At 49.5% G+C, this 23,422-nt stretch overlaps 1 protein-coding gene across 1 annotated transcript in view; it reads left to right on the top strand.

The window, feature by feature from the left end:
• Positions 1 to 23,422, top strand: part of LOC100666784 (fibrous sheath-interacting protein 2-like) — a 48,825-nt gene that overhangs the window by 24,243 nt on the left and 1,160 nt on the right. Inside the window, exons 6-7 of the mRNA XM_064277583.1 lie at positions 1,901 to 1,944; positions 22,491 to 22,557. Of these exons, the coding sequence (XP_064133653.1) occupies positions 1,901 to 1,944; positions 22,491 to 22,557 (111 nt within the window). The remainder of the gene's footprint in view (positions 1 to 1,900; positions 1,945 to 22,490; positions 22,558 to 23,422) is intronic.

Genomic DNA, 23,422 nt, shown 5'->3' with positions numbered 1-23,422 from the left:
CTAAAAGACGATTAAAGGATTTCATCATCTCTTTAAGAGTTTATCCTTGCTTTATATAAATAGCTTAACCCTACTAAAATATATAAAAAGGCTTTTAAAGCTAAAGATTAAACCTATATTTATTTGCTTATACTCCAGCCTGACTAGGGTGACCCCACTTTATTTTTTGTCTCTGTTAGAACTGGCCCATTAAAACATTTGTAAGTTGACTTCTTGACTATTTGTTGAAACCTCAAAGGATCAGTGTGGTTCTAAACACTGACAGCACTAGCCTAGAGGAAGGAGTGTCATGTTTACTGTAAAGGCAGCCTTGGGAACTCACACCACAGGGCCAGAGTTTACCCTATTTCAAACCTGCAACCGACTGAAGCAGTTACTCAAGAAAGTTCTCCTGCCAACTGAGGAGTGGAAATAACAGTCATTAAAGGATGAACCATAGAATAGCAGTAAATATTCCAGAATTCTGCAAATATGCCAGAAGGTGACATAATATATCACAGGTGTGTTTCTGGCATTCTAAAATCATAGGATGTTGGAGCAGGAAAGAGGCCATCTAGTATAACGCCTTCGTTTTAGAGATCAAGAAACTAAGGTCCAGGGTGGGGAGGTAGTTTGTCCAAGGTCATACACTGAGTCAGAGTATAGATCTCACATCTTTTAAACCTAAATCCAGTGTCACTGTTTTCCTCAACTTCATTGCACTGAATTATGCTTAGCTCCCTATATGCTTTGGTAATATTCCAATGTCCAATTCATTTATTCATCCAACAAAGATTCACTGAGCCTTTTTTTGTGCTGAACATTGTTCTAAGTGCTGAGGATAAAGCTATAAATAGACAAAGCCCTGGGCCCCACGGAACTTACATTCTAAGGGGTTGGGGAGAGGAGAGCCTACACAAGATAAGTATCTTAACAGAATTTCAGATTCTCATGGAATCCAGACTTTCTGGAGTCATGGAGGCTGGGTGAACCCCTGAAACTATTGCCCTGAGATAATCTTTAAATCTTAAACCAAAAATATCCCCTGAAGCCGTCTTAAAACCAAACAATAGTTTAGCTTAACTAGAAAAGAATGTCTGCCTGGAGCATTGTGCTCTTTTAAGATCTACGAATATGGGATCAAATTGACAACAGCAATTCAAAAGATTAAATAGGAATCTTAGGGGGCAGTGAGTTTATGTTGAGGGAGGAACAACTCAGAAAAGGAGGCTGAGAATGGTTGTACTACTCAAAGTCTGTAATCAATGTCACTGAATAGTACATGTAAAAACTGTTGAATTGGTGTATGCTTTGCTGTGTATATTCTCAACAACAACAACAAAATAAATAAAATTTAGAAGGAAAAAAATTGCAACCTCACTGCCACCCCAGTATCCTCTACCCACTTCCCTGCTTTGTTTTTCTCCCTAGAACTTACCCCATCTGACAGACTATGTATTTCCATTATTTGTTTATTGGCTATCTCCCTGACTTACAATGTTAGCTCTTTAAGGGGAGGGATTTTTGTCTGACTACTGTATCCCCATGTGCCTAGAAAAGTGGCACATAGTAGGTGCACAGCCTACCTCTCATTTTTCAGATGAGCAAAGAAACTCCTAGAGTCTGAATGGTTGCGCAAGGACGTGTAGCTAGTTTCGAACTTGCTTTTCTGGTGTCCTGGCCGGCGCTCCTTCTGCCACATCATCCTCTATCTTTCCCAGTTTCTGAGTAAAGAGCCAAGACCTGTACCCAGCAGCCTAGGGATCTCACCTCTTTCAGCTTTGTTCTTGGCGTCTATACACTGAAAATGTAAAACTGTTCTTTTGGCCTAATTGCTATGACTCTTTGATGAGATTATTTTTGTGCCAAGATTTGTACACGTTTCCAGAATAACTTTTCCAATGTTGTGTTTTGACCACAGGAAGTTTTGAAGTTTTCAACTCAGAGAATCCAAGCAGTATTAAGGTAAGTATGTTTCGTCAGCCCCTCATTGCGATCCAGTGAGCCCCAAGGTGAAATAAGGAACAACAGCCTGTGGGGCATGCTTTGAGGGGCATCAGGACATATTCTCTTGTTCACAACTTCTCACACCCAAATCTCTCCCTCCGGGGCCTGAAAATCCCGTAATCCAATCCTACCTCTGGGTAAGTTGTTGTGGAACTTTGTACAATTACACTCACCAGCCTTATTCCTGTAGCCCCTGAAGGAAAGCTGAAAGGTAGGGAGGCCCAGAGGAGAGGACTGGTGGGGGCAAAAAAGCAACAGATGCATCAAAGAGGAAGGGGACCTGCTGGACGGAATGTGCAGACTCCAGTTACTTCCCAGTGTTCCTGAGGACTGACCCTTCACAGGCAGGAAAAGGCCCGCTGACTCCTCCAGGAGATCCCCGGAGCTTCCCCTCCTCACAGTCCCTCTAACTAAGTCTCCAGTGAGGGCAAAAGCTCCAAGGCCTCCTCTCTCTTTTGCATCACCTTTGCTTTCTTCTCTGCTCCCTCTAACCCCCAACCATCAGCATGTGTACACACACGAACACACACGGCCTACTCACTGTTTTGCATCACATTTGCTTTCTTCTCTGCTCACTCTAACCTGGCCCTCCAACATGTATACACACGCGCGCACACACACACGCACACACACACATGGCCTCCTCTCTGTCTTACGTCAACTTTTCTTTCTTCTCTGCGCACCCTAACCCCCGCCCCCCAGCATGTGTACACACACACACACACACACACGGCCTCCTCTCTGTCTTACATCAACTTTTCTCTCTTCTCTGCGCACCCTAACCCCCGCCCCCCAGCATGTGTACACACACACACACACACACACACACAGCCTCCTCTTTGTCTTACATCAACCTTTCATTCTTCTCTGCGCACCCTAACCCCCGCCGCCCAGCATGTGTACACACACACACACATACACACACACACGGCCTCCTCTCTGTTTTGTGTCACCTTTGCTTTCTTCTCTGCTCACTCTAAACCCTGCCCCCCAGCATGTGTACACACACACACACGGCCTCCTTTCTGTCTTACATCAACTTTTCTTTCTTCTCTGCACACCCTAACCCCCACCCCCCAGCCTGTGTACACACACACACACACACACACGGCCTCCTCTCCGTTTTGCATCACCTTTGCTTTCTTCTCTGCTCACTTGAACCCCCGCCCCACAGAATGTATATACACACACACACACTTGACCTCCTCTGTTTTGTATCACCTTTGCTTTGTTCTCTGCTCACTCTTAACCCCGCCCCTAGCATGTGTACACACACACACACACACAGCCTGCTCTCTGTTTTACATCACATTTGCTTTCTATCCTGCTCACTCTAACCCCTGCTTCCCAGCATGTGTACACACACACACAAACACACATGGCCTCCTTTCTGTGTTCTATCACCTTTGTTTTCTTTACTAACTGTAATCTGCACTCCCCAGCATGTGTACACACACACACACACACACACGGCCTCCTCTCTGTTTTGTATCACCTTTGCTTTCTTCTCTGCTCACTCTAACTTCTGCTCCCCAGCATGTGTACACACACACACACACACCCGGCCTCCTCTCTGTTTTTTATCACCTTTGCTGTCTTCTCTCCTCACACTAACCCAACCCCCTAGCATGTGTACACACACACACTGCCTCTTCTCTGTTTAGTATCACCTTTGTTTTCTTCTGTGCTCACTCGAAACTCCATCCCCCAGAATTGTACACACACACACACACGTCCTTCTCTCTGTTTTGCATCACCTTTTTTTCCTTCTCTGCTCACTCTGACCCCCACCCCCCAGCGTGTGTACACGCATAACACACACGCACATGCCTCCTCTTTATTTTGCATCACCTTTGCTTTCTACTCTGCTCACTCTAACCTCCGCCCCCCAGCATGTGTATACACACGCGCACACACACACACACACACACACTGCCTTCTTTCTGTCTTGCATCACCTTTACTTTCTTCTCTGTTCACTCTAACCCCGCCCCCAGCTTGTGTACACACACACACGGCCTCCTTTCTGTTTTGCATCACCTTTGCTTTCTTCTCTGCTCACTCTAACCCCCGCCGGCAGCATGTGTACACGCACACACACACACACACACACGGCCTCCTTTCTGTTTTGCATCACCTTTGCATTCTTCTCTGCTCACTCTTACCCCCGCCCCAAAGCATGTGTACACACAACACACACACACACACGGCCTACTCTCTGTTTTGCATCACCTTTGCTTTCTTCTCTGCTCACTCTAACCTCCGCCCCCCAACATGTGTACAGGCACACACACACACACGCATGCATGCACTGCCTCTTTTCTGTCTTGCATCACCTTTGCTTTCTTCTCTGGTCACTCTAACCCCTGTTCCCAGCGTGTCTACACACACAACGCACACGGCCTACTCTCTGTTTTGCATCACCTTTGCTTTCTTCTCTGTCACTCACACCCTCGCCCCCCAGCATGTGTACACACACAACACACACGCACATGGCCTCCTCTCTGTTTTGCATCACCGTTGCTTTCTTCTCTGCTCACTCCAACCCCCGCCCCCAGTATATGTACACACAATCACTCACACGGTCTCCTCTCTGTTTTGTATCACCTTTGCTTTCTGCTCTGCTTACTCTAACCTCCGCCCCTAAGCATGTGTACACACACACACACACACACACACACACACTGCCTCTTCTTTGGTTTGCATCACCTTTTTTCTTTGCTCACTCTAACCCGTCCCCCAGCATGTATATACATACACACACACACGGCCCCCTCTCTCTTGCGCTTCGCCTTTCCTTTCTTCTCTGCTCTCTCTAAGCCTCCCCAGCATATGCAGACACATACACACACACACAGCTTCCTCTCTGTTTTGCATCACCTTTGCTTTCTTCTCTGGTCACTCTAACCCCCGCCCCACAGCATGTGTACACACAGAACACAGACACACACACACGGCCTCATCTCTGTTTTGCCTCACCTTTCCTTTCTTCTCTGCTCACTCTAACCCCCACCCCCAGGAACGTGTACATACATACACACACACACACACAGACGGCCTCCTCCATTTTGAATCACCTTTGCATTCTTCTCTGCTCACTCTAACCCCTGCTCGCCAGCATGTGTACACACACAAACACACACACACGGCCTCCTCTCTGGTTTGCATTACCTTTGCATTCTTCTCTGCTCACTCTAACTCCCGCTCCCCAGCATATGTACAAAGACACACACACACACACACACGGCCTCCTCTCTATTTTGTATTACCTTTGCTTTCTTCTCTGGTCAGTGTAACCTCCTCCTCCCAGCGTGTGTACACACACACACACACACACACACATGGCCTCATCTCTGTTGTGCATCACCTTTGCTTTCTTCTCTGCTCACCCTAACCCCTGCCGCCAGCATGTGTACACACACACACACACACACACACACACACGGCCTCATCTCTGTTGTGCATCACCTTTGCTTTCTTCTCTGCTCACCCTAACCCCTGCCGCCAGCATGTGTACACACACACACACACACACGGCCTCCTCTGTGTTTTGCATCACCTCTGCTTTCTTCTCTGCTCACTCTAACCCCGCCCCACAGTATGTGTACACACACACACACACACTTGGCCTCCTCTCTTTTGCGTCACCTTTGCTTTCTTCTCTGCTTGCTCTAACCCCCGCTTGCCAGCATGTGTACACACACACACACACACACACACACGGCCTTCTCTGTTTTTTATTACTTTTGCTTTGTTCTTTGCTCACACCATCCCACGCCCCGCAGCATGTGTACAGACACAAAACACACACACACGGCCTTTTCTCTCGTTTGCATTACCATTGCGTTCTTCTCTGCTCACTCTAACCCCCGCTCTCCAGCATGTGTACACAGACACCCACACACACACACACAGCCTCCTCTCTGTTTTGCATCACCTTTGCTTTCTTCTCTGCTTACTCTAACCCCCGCTGTCCAGCATGTGTACACATACACACAGACAGCCTCCACTCTGTTTTGTATCACCTTTGCATTCTGCTTTGCTCACTCTAACCCCGCCCCCAGGATGTGTACACACACACACAGACACACACGGCCCCCTCCCTGTTTTGCATCACCTTTGTTTTCTTCTCTGCTCATGTAACCCCCGTCCCCCAGCATGTGTACACACACACACGGCCTCCTATCTGTTTTGCATCACCTTTGTTTTCTTCTCTGATCACTCTAACCCCCGCCCCCCAGCATGTGTACACACACACACACTGCCTCCTCTTTGGTTTGCATCACCTTTGTTTTCTTCTCTGCTCACTCTAACCCCCGCTCCCCAGCATGTGTACACAGACACCCACACACACACACACACAGCCTCCTCTCTGTTTTGCGTCATCTTTGCTTTCTTCTCTGCTCACTCCAACCCGTGCTCCCCAGCATGTGTACACACAAACACACACACATGTACGTCCTCCTATCTGTTTTGCTTCACCTTTCCTTCTCTGCTCACTCTAAACCCCAGCTTGTGTACACACATACGTGGACACGTACATGGCTTCCTCTCTGTTTTGCATCACCTTTGCTTTCTTCTCTGCTCACTCTAACCCCTGCCCCCCAACATGTGTACACACACACATACACACATCCTCCTCTCTGTTTTGCTTTTGCTTCACCTTTCCTTTCCTCTCTGCTCACTCTAACCCCCTCCAGCATGTGTACACACACACACACACAGGATCTCCTTTCTGTCTTGCATGAGCTTTACATCCTTCTCTGCTCACTCTAACCCCCGCCCCCCAACTTGTGTACACAAACACACGCGTGCACACACACACACCCACACACACACGGCCTCCTCTCTGGTTTCCATTCTGTTTGCTTTCCTCTCTGCACACTCTAACCCCCACCCCCCAGCATTTGTACAAACACACACGTACACACACACACACGGCCTCCTCGCTGGTTTCCATTCCATTTGGATTTCTCTCTGTGCACTCTAACTCTCGCCCCCAGCGTGTGTACGAACACGCACACACACACACACACGGGCTCCTCTCTGTTTTGTATCACCTTTGCTGTCTTCTCTGCTCACTCTAACACAACCCCCTAGCATGTGTACACACACAGGGCCTCTTCTCTGTTTAGTATCACCTTTGCTTTCTTTTGTGCTCACTCGAAACCCCGTCCCCCAAAATTGCACATACACACACACACACGTCCTCCTCTCTATTTTGCATCACCTTTCCTTTTTTCTCTGCTCACTCTAACCCCCGCCCCGCAGCATGTGTACACACAAACACACGCACACGGCCTCCTTTCTGTCTTGCATAGCCTTTGCTCTCTTCTCTGCTCATTCTAACCCCCGCCCCCCAGAATGTGTAGACACACACACACACACACACACGGTCTCATCTCTGTTTTGCATCACCTTTGCTTTCTTCTCTGGTCACTCTAAACAACGCACCCCAGCATGTGTATACACACACGCACACACACACACGGCCTCCTCTCTGTTTTGCGTCACCTTTGCTTTCTTCTCTACTCACTCGAACCCCTCCTTCCCAACATGTGTACACACAACACACACACACACACACACACACACACACGGCCTCCTCTCTGTTTTGTATCACCATTGCTCTCTTCTCTGCTCACTGTAACCTCCGCCCCCCATCATGTGTACACACACACGGCCTCCTTTCTGTCTTGCATTACCTTTGCTTTTTTCTCTACATACTCTAACCCCCGATCCGCAGCATTTTTACACACACACACACGCACACACACACACACGGCCTCCTCTCTGTTTTGCATGACCTTTGCTTTCTGCTCTGCTCACTCAAACCTCTGCTCCCCAGCGTGTGTACACACACACACACACGGCCTTCTCTCTGTTTGGCATCACCTTTGCTTTCTTCTCTGTGCACTGTTACCCCTGCCCCCCCAGCATGTGTACACACACGCACACAGACGGCCTCCACTCTGGTTGGTATCACCTTTGCATTCTTCTTTGCTCACTCTAACCCCGCCCCCCAGGATGTGTACACACACACACAGACACACAGGGCCTCCTCCCTGTTTTGCATCAACTTTATTTTCTTCTCTGCTCACTGTAAGCCCCGCCTCCCATCATGTATACACACACACACACACGCACACACACACACACACACTGCCTCTTCTTTGGTTTGCATCACCTCTTTTCTTCTTTGCTCACTCTAACCCCTGTCCCCCAGCATGTGTATACATACACACACACACACACACACACCGACGTCCCCCTCTCTCTTTTGCTTCACCTTTCCTTTCTTCTCTGCTCTCTCTAAGCCTCCCCAGCATGGGCAGACACATACACACACACGCGGCTTCCTCTCTGTTTTGCATCATCTTTGCTTTCTTCTCTGGTCACTCTAACCCCCGCCCCACAGCATGTGTACACACAGAACGCAGACGCACACACACGGCCTCATCTCTGTTTTGCCTCACCTTTCCTTTCTTTGCTCACTCTAACCCCCACCCCCAGGAACGTGTACACACATACACACACACACACACACAGACGGCCTCCTCTCCGTTTTCAATCACCTTTGCATTCTTCTCTGCTCACTCTAACCCCTGCTCGCCAGCATGTGTACACACACACACGCACACACACACATACGGCCCCCCTTCTGGTTTGCATTACCTTTGCATTCTTCTCTGCTCACTGTAACTCCCGCTCCCCAGCATGTGTACACAGACACACGCACACGGTCTCATCTGTGTTTTGCATCACCTCTGCTTTCTTCTCTGGTCACTCCAACTCCGCCCCTGAGCATGTGTACACACACAAACACACACACACATGGTCTCCTTTCTGTTTTGTATCACCTTTGCTTTCTTCTCTGGTCACTGTAACCTCCGCTTCCCAGCATGTGTACACACAAACACACACACCCACAGCCTCCTTTCTGTCTTGCACCACCTTTGCTTTCTTCTCAGCTCATTCTAACCCCCGCCCCCCAGCATATGTAGACTCACACACACACACACACACACTGCCTCATCTCTGTTGTGCATCACCTTTGCTTTCTTCTCTGCTCACCCTAACCCCTGCCGCCAGCATGTGTACACACACACACACACACACACACACGGCCTCCTCTGTGTTTTGCATCACCTCTGCTTTCTTCTCTGCTCACTCTAACCCCGCCCCACAGTATGTGTACACACACACACTCGGCCTCCTCTCTTGCGTCACCTTTGCTTTCTTCTCTGCTCGCTCTAACCCCCGCTTGCCAGCATGTGTATACACCCACACACACACAGACACGGCCTTCTGTTTTTTATTACTTTTGCTTTGTTCTTTGCTCACACCATCCCACTCCCGACAGCATGTGTACACACACAAAACACACACACACACACAAGGCCTTTTCTCTGGTTTGCATTAGCATTGCATTCTCTGCTCACTCAAACCCCTGCTCCCCAGTGTGTGTACACACACAACACACACACACTCGGCCTCCTCTCTTTTGCGTCACCTTTGCTTTCTTCTCTGCTCGCTCTAACCCCCGCTTGCCAGCATGTGTACACACACACACACACACAGCCTTCTGTTTTTTATTACTTTTGCTTTGTTCTTTGCTCACACCATCCCACACCCCACAGCATGTGTACACAGACACAGACACACACACACACACACACACACACACACACACACACGGCCTTTTCTCTGGTTTGCATTACCATTGCATTATCTGCTCACTCTAACCACCACCCCCCAGCACATGTACACACACACACGGCTTCTTCTCTGTTTTGTATTACCTTTGCTTCTCTGCTCACACTATCCCCCGCCCCGCAGCATGTGTACACACACAACACACACAGACACACACACATGGCCTCTTCTCCTGTTTGCATTACCTTTGCATTCTTCTCTGCTCACTCTAACCCCCTGCCCCCAGCATGTGTACACACACACACACACACGGCCTCCTGTCTGTTTTGCATCACCTTTGCTTTCTGCTCTCCTCAGTGTAACCTCCACCCCCAAGCATGTGTACAAGTACACACACACACACACACACACGGCTTCCTTTCTGTCTTGCATCAACTTTGCTTTCTTCTCTCTCACTCTAACCCCTGCTCCCCAGCTTGTGTACACACAACAAACACACACACGGCCTCCTCTGTTTTGCATCACCTTTGCTTTCTTCTCTGCTCACCCTAACCCCTGCCGGCAGCATGTGTACACAGACACACACACACACATGGCCTCCTCTGTTTTGTATCACCTGATACCTTCTCTGCTCACTCTAACTTCTGCCCCCCCAGCATGTGTACACACACACACAGACGGTCTCCATTCTGTTTTGTATCACCTTTGCGTTCTTCTTTGCTCACTCTAACCCCGCCCCCCAGGATGTATACAAACACACACACGTGCTTCTCTCTGTTTTGTATCACCTTTGCTGTCTTCTCTGCTCACTGTAACCCAACCCCCTAGCATGTGTACACACAAACATGGCCTCTTCTCTGTTTAGTATCACATTTGCTTTCTTCTGTGCTCACTCGAAACCCCGTCCCCCAGAATTGTACACACACACACACACACAGACGTCCTCCTCTCTGTTTTGCTTCACCTTTCCTTTCTTTTCTGCTCACTCTAACCCGCTCTAGCATGTGTGTACACACACACACACACACACACACACACACACACACAGGGTCTCCTTTCTGTCTTGCATCAGCTTTACATTCTTCTCTGATCTCTCTATCCTCCGCCCCCCAGCTTATGTACACACACACACGGCCTCCTCTCTGTTTTGTATCACCTTTGCTTTCTTCTCTGGTCACTGTGACCTCCGCCCCCCAGCATGTGTGCACACACACAGACACACACACACGGCCTCCTTTCTGTCTTGCATCACGTTTGTTTTCTTCTCTGGTCACTGTAATCCCCGCCATCCAGCATGTGTACGTACACATACAGACACACACACACGGCTTCCTCTCTGTTTTGTATCACCTTTACTTTCTTTTCGGCTCACTCTAACCCCCGTCCCCCAGCATGTGTACATACACACACATACACGGGCTCCTCTCTGTTTTGCATCACCTTTGCATTCTTCTCTGGTAACTCTAACCCCCGCCTCCCAGCATGTGTACACACATACACACACACACACGCCTCCTCTTTGTTTTGCATCACCCTTGCTCTCTACTCTGCTCACTCTAACCTCTCCCCCCAGCATGTGTACATACATGCACACACACACACTGCCTCCTTTCTGTCTTGCACCACCTTTACTTTCTTCTCTGTTCACTCTAACCCCACCCCCCAGCTTGTGTACACACACACACACGGCCTCTACTATGTTTTGCATCACCTTTACTTTCTTCTCCTCGTACTCTAACCCCGCCCCAGAATGCGTACACACACACACACACACACACACGGCCTCCTCTCTGTTTTGAATCACCTTTGCTTTCTTCTCTGCTCACTCAAACCCCTGCTCCCCAATGTGTATACACACACACACACACACCGCCTTCTTTGTTTTGCACCACCTTTGCTTTCTTCTCTGCTTACTCTAGCCCCCGCTTTCCAGCATGTGTACACACACACACAGACGGCCTCCACTCTGTTTTGTATCCCCTTTGCATTCTTCTTTGCTCACTCTAACCCCGCCCCCCAGGATGTGTACACACACACACACACACACACGGCCTCCTCTCTGTTTTACATCACCTTTGCTTTCTTCTCTGTGCAATGTTACCCCTGCCCCCAGCATGTGTACACACACACACACACACACACGGCCTCCTCTCTGTTTTGCATCAGTTTTGCTTTCTTCTCTGCTCACCCTAACCCCTGCCGGCAGCATGGGTACACACACACACACACACACACACCGGGCCTTCTCTCTGTTTTGTATCACCTTTACTTCTCTGCTCACTATAAACTCCGCTCCCCAGCATGTGTACACACACACACACACACACACGGCCTCCTTTCTGTCTTGCATCGCCTTTGCTCTCTTCTCTGCTCATTTTAACCCCCGCCCCCCAGTATGTGTACACAGACACAGCCTCCTCTCTGTTGTGCATCACGTTTGCTTTCTTCTCTGGTCACTCCAACCCCACCCCTGAGCATGTGTACACACACACACACACACACACACACACACACACGGCCTCCTCTCTGTTTTCTATCAGCTTTGCTTTCTTCTCTGCTCACTCTAAACGACACCCCCCAGCATAGCATGTGTATACACACACACACACACACACACACACGGCCTCCTCTCTGATTTGCATCACCTTTCCTTTCTTCTCTTCTCACACTAACCCCTGCTTCCCATCATGACTACACACATACACACACAAACACACAGGACCTCCTCTCTCTTTTGTATCACCTTTGCTTTCTTCTCTGCTCACTCTGAACGGCGCCCCCCAGCATGTGTGTACACACACAGACACGACCTCCTCTCTGTTTTGCATCACCTTTGCTTTCTTCTCTACTCGAACCCCTGCTCCCCAGCATGTGTACACACAACATACACACACACACGGCTTCCTCTCTGTGTTGTAGCACCATTGCTCTCTTCTCTGCTCACTGTTACCTCCGCCCCCCCATCGTGTGTACACACAAACACGGCCTCCTTTCTGTCTTGTGTTACCTTTGCTTTCTTCTCTACGTACTCTAACCCCCGATCCCAAGCATTTTTACACACACACGGCCTCCTCTGTGTTTTGCATGACCTTTGCTTTCTGCTCTGCTCACTCTAACCTCTGCCCCCCAGCATGTGTACACACACACACACACACACACACGGCCTTCTCTCTGTTTTGCATCACCTTTGCTTTCTTCTCTGCTTACTGTAGCCCCCGTTGTCCAGCATGTGTACACACACACACACGGCCTCCACTCTGTTTTGTATCTCCTTTGCATTCTCCTTTCCTCACTCTAACCCCGCCCCCCAGGATGTGTACAGATACACACGGCCTCCTCCCTGTTTTGCATCACCTTTGTTTTCTTCTCTGCTCACTCTAACCCCCGCCCCCAGTATGTGTACACACACACACACACACACACAAACACACACACAGCAGCCTTCTATCTGTTTTGCATCACCTTGGTTTTCTTCTCTGATCACTCTAACCCCCGCCCCCCAGCATGTGTATACACACACACACACACACACACACACACACTGCCTCTTTGGTTTGCATCACCTTTTTTCTTCTTTGCTCACTCTAACCCGTCCCCCAGCATGTGTATATATACACACACACACACGTCCCTCTCTCTGTTTTGCTTCACCTTTCTTCTTTGCTCTCTCTAAGCCTCCCCAGCATGTGCACACACATACACACACACACACGGCTTCCTCTCTGTTTTGCATCACCTTTGCTTTCTTCTCTGGTCACTCTAACCCGCGCCCCCAGCATGTGAACACACACACACACACACACACACACACACACTGCCTCTTTGGTTTGCATCACCTTTTTTCTTCTTTGCTCACTCTAACCCGTCCCCCAGCATGTGTATACATACACACACACACGTCCCTCTCTCTGTTTTGCTTCACCTTTCTTCTTTGCTCTCTCTAAGCCTCCCCAGCATGTGCACACACATACACACACACACGGCTTCCTCTCTGTTTTGCCTCACCTTTGCTTTCTTCTCTGCTTACTCTAACCCCCGCCCCCCGGAACGTGTACACACATACAGACACACACGCAGACGGCCTCCTCTCTGTTTTCAATCACCTTTGCATTTTCTCTGCTCACTCTAACCCCTACTCACCAGCATGTGTAAACACACACACATGCACACACACACACGGCCTTCTCTCTGTTTTGCATCACCTTTGCTTTCTTCTCTGCTCCCTCTAACCCCCGCCCTCAGTATGTGTACACACTCACATACACAAACACAGACACACAGCCTTCTATCTGTTTTGCATCACCTTTGTTTTCTTCTCTGATCACTCTAACCCCCGCCCCCCAGCATGTGTATACACACACAGACACACTGCCTCTTTGGTTTGCATCACCTTTTTTCTTCTTTGCTCACTCTAACCCCTATCCCCCAGCATGTGTATACATACACACACACACACGTCCCCCTCTCTCTTTTGCTTCACCTTTCTTCTCTGCTCTCTCTAAGCCTCCCCAGCATGTGCACACACATACACACACACACGGCTTCCTCTCTGTTTTGCATGACCTTTGCTTTCTGCTCTGCTCACTCTAACCTCTGCCCCCCAGCATGTGTACACACACACACACACACACACACACACACACACACGGCCTTCTCTCTGTTTTGCATCACCTTTGCTTTCTTCTCTGCTTACTGTAGCCCCCGTTGTCCAGCATGTGTACACACACACACATGGCCTCCACTCTGTTTTGTATCACCTTTTTTCTTCTCTGCTCACTCTAACTCCCACCCCCAAAACGTGTGCACACATACACACACAAACACACACATGGCCTCCTCTGTTTTGCGTCATCTGCTTTCTTCTCTGCTCATTCTAATTTCCGCCTGCCAGCATGCGTACACACATACACACACACACCACGGCCTCCTCTCTGTTTTGCATCACGTTTGCATTCTTCTCTGCTTACTCTAACCCCTGTTCCCCCGTGTGTGTGTTACACACACCCACACACCCCGCCTTCTCTCTGCTTTCTTCTCTGCTTTCTCCTTTGCTTTCTTCTCTGCTCATTCTATCTGCCACCCGCCAGCATGTGTACACACACACACACATATACACGGCCTCTTCTCTGTTTTGCATCACCTTTCCTTTCTTTTCTGCTCACTCTAACCCCTGCCCCCCAGCATGTGTACACACAAACACACACACACACACACGGCCTCCTCTCTGTTTTGCATCACCTTTGCTTTCTTCTCTGCTTACTCTAGTCCCCACTGTCCAGCATGTGTACACACACACACAGACGGCCTCCACTCTGTTTTGTATCACCTTTGCGTTCTGCTTTGCTACTCTAACCCCGCCCCCCAGGATGTGTACACACACACACAGACACACACGGCCTCCTCCCTGTTTTGTATCACCTTTGTTTTCTTCTCTGCTCACTCTAATCCCCGCCCCACAGCATGTGTACACACATGCGCACACACGCACTGCCTCTTCTTTGGTTTGCATCACCTTTTTTCTTCTTTGCTCACTCTAACCCCTGTCCCCCAGCGTGTGTATACATACACACACACGTCCCCCTCTCTCTTTTGCTTCACCTTTCCTTTCTTCTCTGCTCTCTCAGCCTCCCAGGCATCTGCACACACATACACACACACGCGGCTTCCTCTCTGTTTTGTATCATCTTTGCTTTCTTCTCTAGTCACTCTAACCCCCGCCCCACATAATGTGTACACACAGAACGCAGACACACACACGGCCTCATCTCTGTTTTGCCTCACCTTTCCTTTCTTCTCTGCTCACTCTAACCCCCGCCCCCCGGAACATATACACACATACACACACACACACACACACAGACGGCCTCCTCTCCGTTTTCAAACACCTTTGCATTCTCCTCTACTCACTCTAACCCCTGCTCGCCAGCATGTGTACACACACACACATGCACACACACACACGGCCTCCTCTCTGGTTTGCGTTACCTTTGCATTTTTCTCTGCTCACTCTAACTCCTGCTCCCCAGCATGTGTACACAGACACACACACACAGACACACACACACACACGGCCTTCTCTCTGTTTTGCATCACCTTTGCTTTCTTCTCTACTCGAACCCCTGTTCCCCAGCATGGGTACACACAACACACACACACACGGCTTCCTCTCTGTTTTGTATCACCATTGCTCTCTTCTCTGCTCACTGTAACCTCCGCCCCCCCCATCGTGTGTACACACAAACACGGCCTCCTTTCTGTCTTGCATTACCTTTGCTTTCTTCTCTACGTATCTAACCCCCGATCCCCAGCATTTTTACACACACACACGGCCTCCTCTGTGTTTTGCATGACCTTTGCTTTCTGCTCTGCTCACTCTAACCTCTGCCCCCCAGCATGTGTACACACACACACACACACACACACACACACACACACACACACGGCCTCCTCTCTGTTTTGCATCACCTTTGCTTTCCTCTGCTCACTCTAGCCCCTGCCCCCCAGGATGTGTACACACAAATACACACACTGCCTCCTCTTTGTTTTGCATCACCTTTGCTTTCTTCTCTGCTCACGCTAACCCCCGCACCCCAGCATGTGTACACACCCACATACACACACACACGGCCTCCTCTCTGTTTTGCATCACCTTTCCTTTCTTCTCTGCTCACTCTAACCCCGCCCCCCAGGATGTGTACACACACACACAGACACACACGGCCTCCTCCCTGTTTTGCATCACCTTTGTTTTCTTCTCTGCTCACTCTAACCCCCGCCCCCCAGCATGTGTACACAGACACACACACACACACACAAGGTCTCCTCTCTGTTTTGCATCACCTTTGCTTTCTTTTCTGATCACTCTAACCCCCGCCCCCCAGGATGTGTACAAACACAAACTGCCTCGTCTTTTTTTGAGTCGCCTTTGCTTTCTTCTCTGCTCAGTCTAACCCCTATACCCCAGCTTGTGTACACACTCACACACAGTCACACACACGGCCTCCTCTCTGTTTTGCATCACTTTTTCTTTCTTCTTTACGCACTCTAACCAGCGCTCCTCACCATGTGTACACACACACACACACACACGCACACACACAAACGGCCTCCTCTGTTTTGCATCGCCTTTGCTTTCTTCTCTGCTCACTCTAACCCCTGACTCCCAGGCTGTGTACACACACACACACACACAGCCTCCTCTCTGTTTTGCATCACCTTTGCTTTCTGCTCTGCTCACTCTAACCTCCGCCCCCAGTATGTGTACACTCTCATGCACACACACACATACAGCCTCCTTTCTGTCTTGCATTTTCTTTGCTTTCTTCTCTGCTCACTCTAACCCCTGCCCCCAGCTTGTGTATACACACACACACACACACACACGGCCTCATCTCTGTTGTGCGTCACCTTTGCTTTCGTCTCTGCTCAGTGTAACCCCCACCTCCCAGCATGTGTACACACACACACACACACACGGCCTCCTCTCTGTTTTGCATCACCTTTCCTTTCTTACACTAACCCCTGCTTCCCATCATGAGTACACACATACACACACAAACACACACGATCTCCTCTCTCTTTTGTATCACTTTTGCTTTCTTCTCTGCTCACTCTAACACCCACCCCCAGCATGTGTACACATGCACACACAAACACACACAGCCTCCTTTGTGTTTTGCATCACCTTTGCTTTCTTCTCTGCTCACTCTAACCCCCGCCCCCAGCTTGTGTACACACACACACACGGCCTCATCTCTGGTTTGCATCAACTTTCCTTTCTTCTCCGCTCACTCTAACCCCCCCAGCATGTGTACACACATACACACACACGCACATGGCTTCCTCTCTGTTTTGCATCACCTTTGCTTTCTTCTCTGCTCACTCTAACCCCCTCCAGCGTGTGTACACACACACACACACAGGGTCTCCTTTCTATCTTGCATCAGCTTTACATTCTTCTCTCCTCACTCTAACCCCCGCCCCCCCAGCTTGTGTACACAAACACACACACACACACGGCCTCCTCTCCGGTTTCCATTCCGTTTGCTTTCCTCTCTGTGCACTCTAAAACCAGCCCCCAGCATGTGTACACACACACACACACACGGGCTCCTCTCTGTTTTGTATCACCTTTGCTGTCTTCTCTGTTCACTCTCACCCAACCCCCTACCATGTGTAGACACACACAGGGCCTCTTCTCTGTTTAGTATCACCTTTTCTTTCTTTTGTGCTCACTTCGAAACTCCATCCCCCAGAATTGCACACACAAACACACACACGTCCTCCTCTCTGTTTTGCATCACCTTTCCTTTTTTCTCTGCTCACTCTAACCCCTGCCCCTCAGCATGTGTACACAATCACACACACACACACACACACACACGGCCTCCTCTCCGGTTTCCATTCCATTTGCTTTCCTCTCTGTGCACTCTGACCCCCACCCCCAGCATTTGTACACACACACACACACACACACGGCCTCCTTGCTGGTTTCCATTCCATTTGCTTTCCTCTCTGCGCACTCTAACCTCTGCCCGCAGCATGTGTACCCCCCCCCCACACACACACATACACATGGGCTCCTCTCTTTTGTATCACCTTTGCTGTCTTCTCTGCTTGCTCTAACCCAACTCCCTAGCATGTGTACACACAAACACGGCCTCTTCTCTGTTTAGTATCACATTTGCTTTCTTTTGTGCTCACTCGTAACTCCGTCCCCCAGAATTGTACACACACACACACACACGTCCTCCTCTCTGTTTTGCTTCACCTTTCCTTTCTTCTCTGCTCACTCTAACCCCTTCCAGCATGTGTATACACACACAAACACACACACACACACAGGGTCTCCTTTCTGTCTTGCATCAGCTTTACATTCTTCTCTGCTCACTCTACCCCCGCCCCCCAGCTTGTGTACACAAACAGACACACACACAAACTCGGCCTCCTCACTGGTTTCTATTCCGTTTGCTTTCCTGTCTGGGCACTCTAACCCCCGCCCCCCCAGCATGTGTACACACACACACACACACACGGCCTCCTCTCTGTTTTGCATCACCTTTGCTTTCTTCTCTACTCACTCGAAACCCTGCTTCCCAGCATGTGTACACACAACACACACACACATGTCCCCCTCTCTGTTTTGTATCACCGTTGCTCTCTTCTCTGCTTACTGTAACCTCCGCCCCCCATCATGTGTACACACAAACAGGGCCTCCTTTCTGTCTTGCATTACCTTTGCTTTCTTCTCTACGTACTCTAACCCCCGATCCCCAGCATTTTTACACACACACACACACACACACGGTCTCCTCTCTGTTTTGCATGACCTTTGCTTTCTGCTCTACTCACTCTAACTTCCGCCCCCCAGCATGTGTAGACTTACACACACACACACACACACACACACGGCCTCCTCTCTCTTTTGCATCATCTTTGCTTTCTTCTCTGCTCACTGAAACCCCTGCTCCCCAGCGTGTGTACACACACACACACACACACACGGCCTTCTCTCTGTTTTGTATCACCTTTGCTTTCTTCTCTGCTCACTCAAAGCCCTGCTCCCCAGTGTGTGTGTACACACACACACAGACACGGCCTTCTCTCTGTTTTGTATCACCTTTGCTTTCTTCTCTGCTCACTCTACACGACGCCCCCCAGCATGTGTGTATACACACACACACACACACACGGCTTCCTCTCTGTTCTGCATCACCTTTGCTTTCTTCTCTACTCGAACCCCTGCTCCCCAGCATGTGTACACACAACACACACACACACACACCCCCATGGCCTCCTCTGTTTTGTATCACCATTGCTCTCTTCTCTGCTCACTGTATCCTCCGCTCCCCATCATGTGTACACACAAACACGGCCTCCTTTCTATCTTGCATTACCTTTGCTTTCTTCTCTATATACTCTAACCCCCGTCCCCAGCATTTTTACACACACACACACACACACGCAGACGGCCTCCTCTCTGTTTTGCATCACCTTTGCTTTCTCTCTGCTCACTCAAACCTCTGCTCCCCAGCATGTGTACGCACACACACACACACACGGCCTCCTCTCTGTTTTGCATCACGTTTGCTTTCTTCTCTGCTTACTCTAACCCCCGCTGTCCAACATGTGTACACACACACACAGACGGCCTCCACTCTGTTTTGTATCACCTTTGCATTCTTCTTTGCTCACTCTAACCCCGCCCCCAGGATGTGTACAGACACACACACACACATGCTTCTCTCTGTTTTGTATCACCTTTCCTTTTTTTTCTGCTCACTCTAACCCCCGCCCCCCAGCACGTGTACACACACACACCCACGGCCTCCTCTCTGTTTTGCATCACCTTTCATTTCTTCTCTGCTCACTGTAACCCCGGCCCCCCATCATGTGTACACACATACACACACACACACACGGCCTCTTCTCTGTTTTGTATCAACTTTGCTTTCTTCTCTGCTCACTTGAACCCCTTCCCCCAGGATGTGTACGCACGCGCACACACACACACACACACACGTCCTTTTCTCTGTTTTGCGTCACCTTTCCTTTCTTCTCTGCTCAGTCTAACCTCTGCCCCCAGCATGTGTACACAGATACACACACACACACGGTGCCTCCATTTTCCAGCCATTCTCAATCTTCAGTCTGGAGGCCAACTGACAGGCTGACTATTCTTTTTGCCAAGCCAACTCCCTGGCTCTTTGGGACCCTTCTTGCTGATTTTCCTTCTCACTTGCTGAGGTTTTTCCTTCCCCGCCCCACCCGTGGTGAAGCTGTAATTACAGGCATGATCCACTAAGATACTCAGCATCCCTTCCTGAGCATCCCTTCTGAAAGTCCTGCTTGTATTCGGCTCCAGGAAAACTTTAGCCTCTGCATATACAAATACATATGCTCTCAGTGTCAGAAACAGGAAAAGAAGTCCCCATGTTTCCCTTAAGTTCTTGCCATGGTCAGGTTTCCCAGCATTCCATCTCCACCAGTCATTCCACTCCAGCCGTACTTGCCTCCTTACTGCTGCACTGACATGTCAAGCATGCTCCCACCTCAGGGCCTTTGTACTTGCTCTTCCTCTGCCAGGAATTCTCTACCCCCAGGTATCTGTGTGCCTTGCTCCTTCATTTCCTTCCAGTCTTTGCTGAAAAGTTACCTTCTCAGTGAGGGCTTCTTTGACCATCCCATATGAAATAGAAGCACACACACCCACACCCTATGCCCCTTAGTTTGCTTTATCTTTCTTCATAGTAGCTAAGTCACCATTCAGTCCATCGGTCGTTCACTCAGCAATTATTTACTGGGTGCCAGCTATGTACCAGGCACTGGAGATTGAGCAGTAAACAAAACAGACAACACTTACTGCCCTCACCCTCTGACAGAGGGTAGATCGTATTTACTGGAATATACACTTCACAGAGGCAAGGGCCTTGTCTGTTTTGTTCAGAACTGTATCCCCAGCACCTAAAACGGTGACTAACATATAGTAGATGGCCCACAAACCTGTGGTGAATGGTCAGTGCCTTAGCCATCAGAGCCAAATGCCGTGTATCAGTCAGGAGCTCTGAAAGCCTCTCCCCGTGAATCGGAGGTGCAGCCATGTTTGTGACCTAGGACACAGAGTGGAGGTTCTCAGCTCTGGACGCATGCTGGGACCATCTGGTGAACTCTACCCCCAGAGATTCTGGTTCAGTCGGGCTGGGTTGCAGTCTCAGTTCTGGGAGTTTTAAAAGCTCCCCAGGTGATTTGAAGTCCAGTCCCCCGTTGAGAACCACTGACTTCACTAATCTGCTCATGTCAGCACTTGGTGACACCTGCATCACCTGCGTCCTTCAGATCATCTTAGCGTCACTTGAGGCACTTTTACAAAATACCAACACTTGTTCTACCCTCAGGGGTCCCAGCTCAACTGGAGCGGGGCTCACACGTCCATATTTTTAAAATCTCTCTGGATGGTTCTCTTGTGCAGCCAGGGTTGAGAAGCAGCGCTTTCGATTGCTGCTGTCTCAGTTCATCCCTTTAAGTGTCCTATTTTGCAGAGTCTTAAGCTTTTTTTTTTTTTTAAGCCTTAAGCTGCCTCAAATCCTCTTGGACGAACTAAAGTAGAAGTCTTCCACTGGTACTCTGCTCTCCACACAGTCAGTACGAGCCACACCTGTCTCATCACGCATGTTTTTAGGCCTTACTGCATTGATCTTTCCTCTCCCTCTTTGAACTGCCATCCCTAGAGAGTAGCTACACTGCAGCCCGGCCTCTTGCCCCAGCCTGTTTTATGCCCTTCTGGGACCACGCTGCTTCTGCACTCAAAGGGGTGATGAAGGTCCACAGAGGACAGGCAGGATCGCCACCATGAGCCCTGCCCTGGCCCTCCACCTCCTGCAACCTCACGCCACCATTTTCTTGCAAGAGACCCTGCAATTGCTAAGGTTTCTGTAAAAGGAGACTAGGGTGGTAGAGCGGGCACCCCTTCTCCCCTTAAGACTTCCTTTATCATCATCTTCCCTCAGAGAAGGATCCAAAATGTTCTAAATATTCTAAGCCCAAGGAGGGAGGGGGCAGACAGGACTGACATTTTTTTGTGACCTGGGACACAGGAGCCCTTGAAATTGTCCTCCAGAGGTGGCAAGGCCCACATCCATGCCAGGGACTCATTCTGGGTGTCAGAATTGCAAGAAGTAGCACCTATAAGCAGTTTCAGAATCATTCTTTGAGACTGCCGAGCACAGAGATTACTGTGTGCAACGCTACAAGGGTTGTGGTCCATCCTTTGGGGATTCCTAGGTATTTCTAGTGTCCAGTGTTCAACAAACAGCAGAGAACTAAGGTAGTATTTCACCTTTGTCTTGGCAGTTTACCACACTCTTTCAACGTGACAGTATTCTTGCCAGTGCATGTTCCTCGAGTGAGGGCACATCAGGTACGAGATAGATGCCGTGTTAACGTAAAATCTAACGCTCCCGCTTCACTGCACTGCGAATGCCACACCTACTGCTCCATTTCTCCTCACATCAGTCCTGCTTTGAAAGCAATACCAGTTGGCAGCCTAAGGGGTCACATGCTCCTCAGGCTGAGCTCTGTGTGTGCTGTTATTCTAGGATCCCAGCTACCTGCCAATCTTGAACACTATGCAGGGATGGAAGTGACTGCAGGCTGGGGGCAGTGCCTCACAGTGTCCTCTAGGGACTGCTGGCCTCAGGATCGCCTGGGATGCTTATTAGCAATACAGATTCCTGCCCCCCCCAGACCTAAACCAGTAAAACCAGTTGTCAGTTCTGACTCATGGGTACCCCATGTGTGCACAGTAGAAGTGTGCTCCATAGGGTTTTCAAGGCTGTGACCTTTGGGAGGCAGACCCCCAGGCCTTTCTTCCCAGGTGCATCTGGGTGGGTTCAAACCACCAGCCTTTTGGTTAACAGCTGAAACCAATTGCACCACCCCATTAGTATCTCTGGGAAATGGTATCCAGGCATCTGTCTGCATTGTTAACAAGATCCCCAAGGCAAGATGGTAAAGGTAGTACGGTATTGCCCTGTAAGGAGTCCCCGGGCGGTACAAATGGTTAAGCACTCAGCTACTTGCCAGAAGGTTGGCACTTCAAACCCACCCAGAGATGCCTCAGGAGACGGGCCTGGCAATCTGCTTCTGAGAGGTCACAGCCTTGAAAACCCTATGGAGCACAGTTCTACTCTGACACACATGGGGTCGCCAGGAGTCAGAATTGACTGGACAGCAACTAACAGCAGCAGCAATAACCTTAGCTTTAACCAGAGTGCCGAGGTTCC

The sequence above is a fragment of the Loxodonta africana genome, chromosome X (genome assembly GCF_030014295.1).
Source record: "Loxodonta africana isolate mLoxAfr1 chromosome X, mLoxAfr1.hap2, whole genome shotgun sequence".
NCBI classification, from domain to species: domain Eukaryota; kingdom Metazoa; phylum Chordata; class Mammalia; order Proboscidea; family Elephantidae; genus Loxodonta; species Loxodonta africana.
This window is presented reverse-complemented; position numbering and strand designations above follow the sequence as displayed.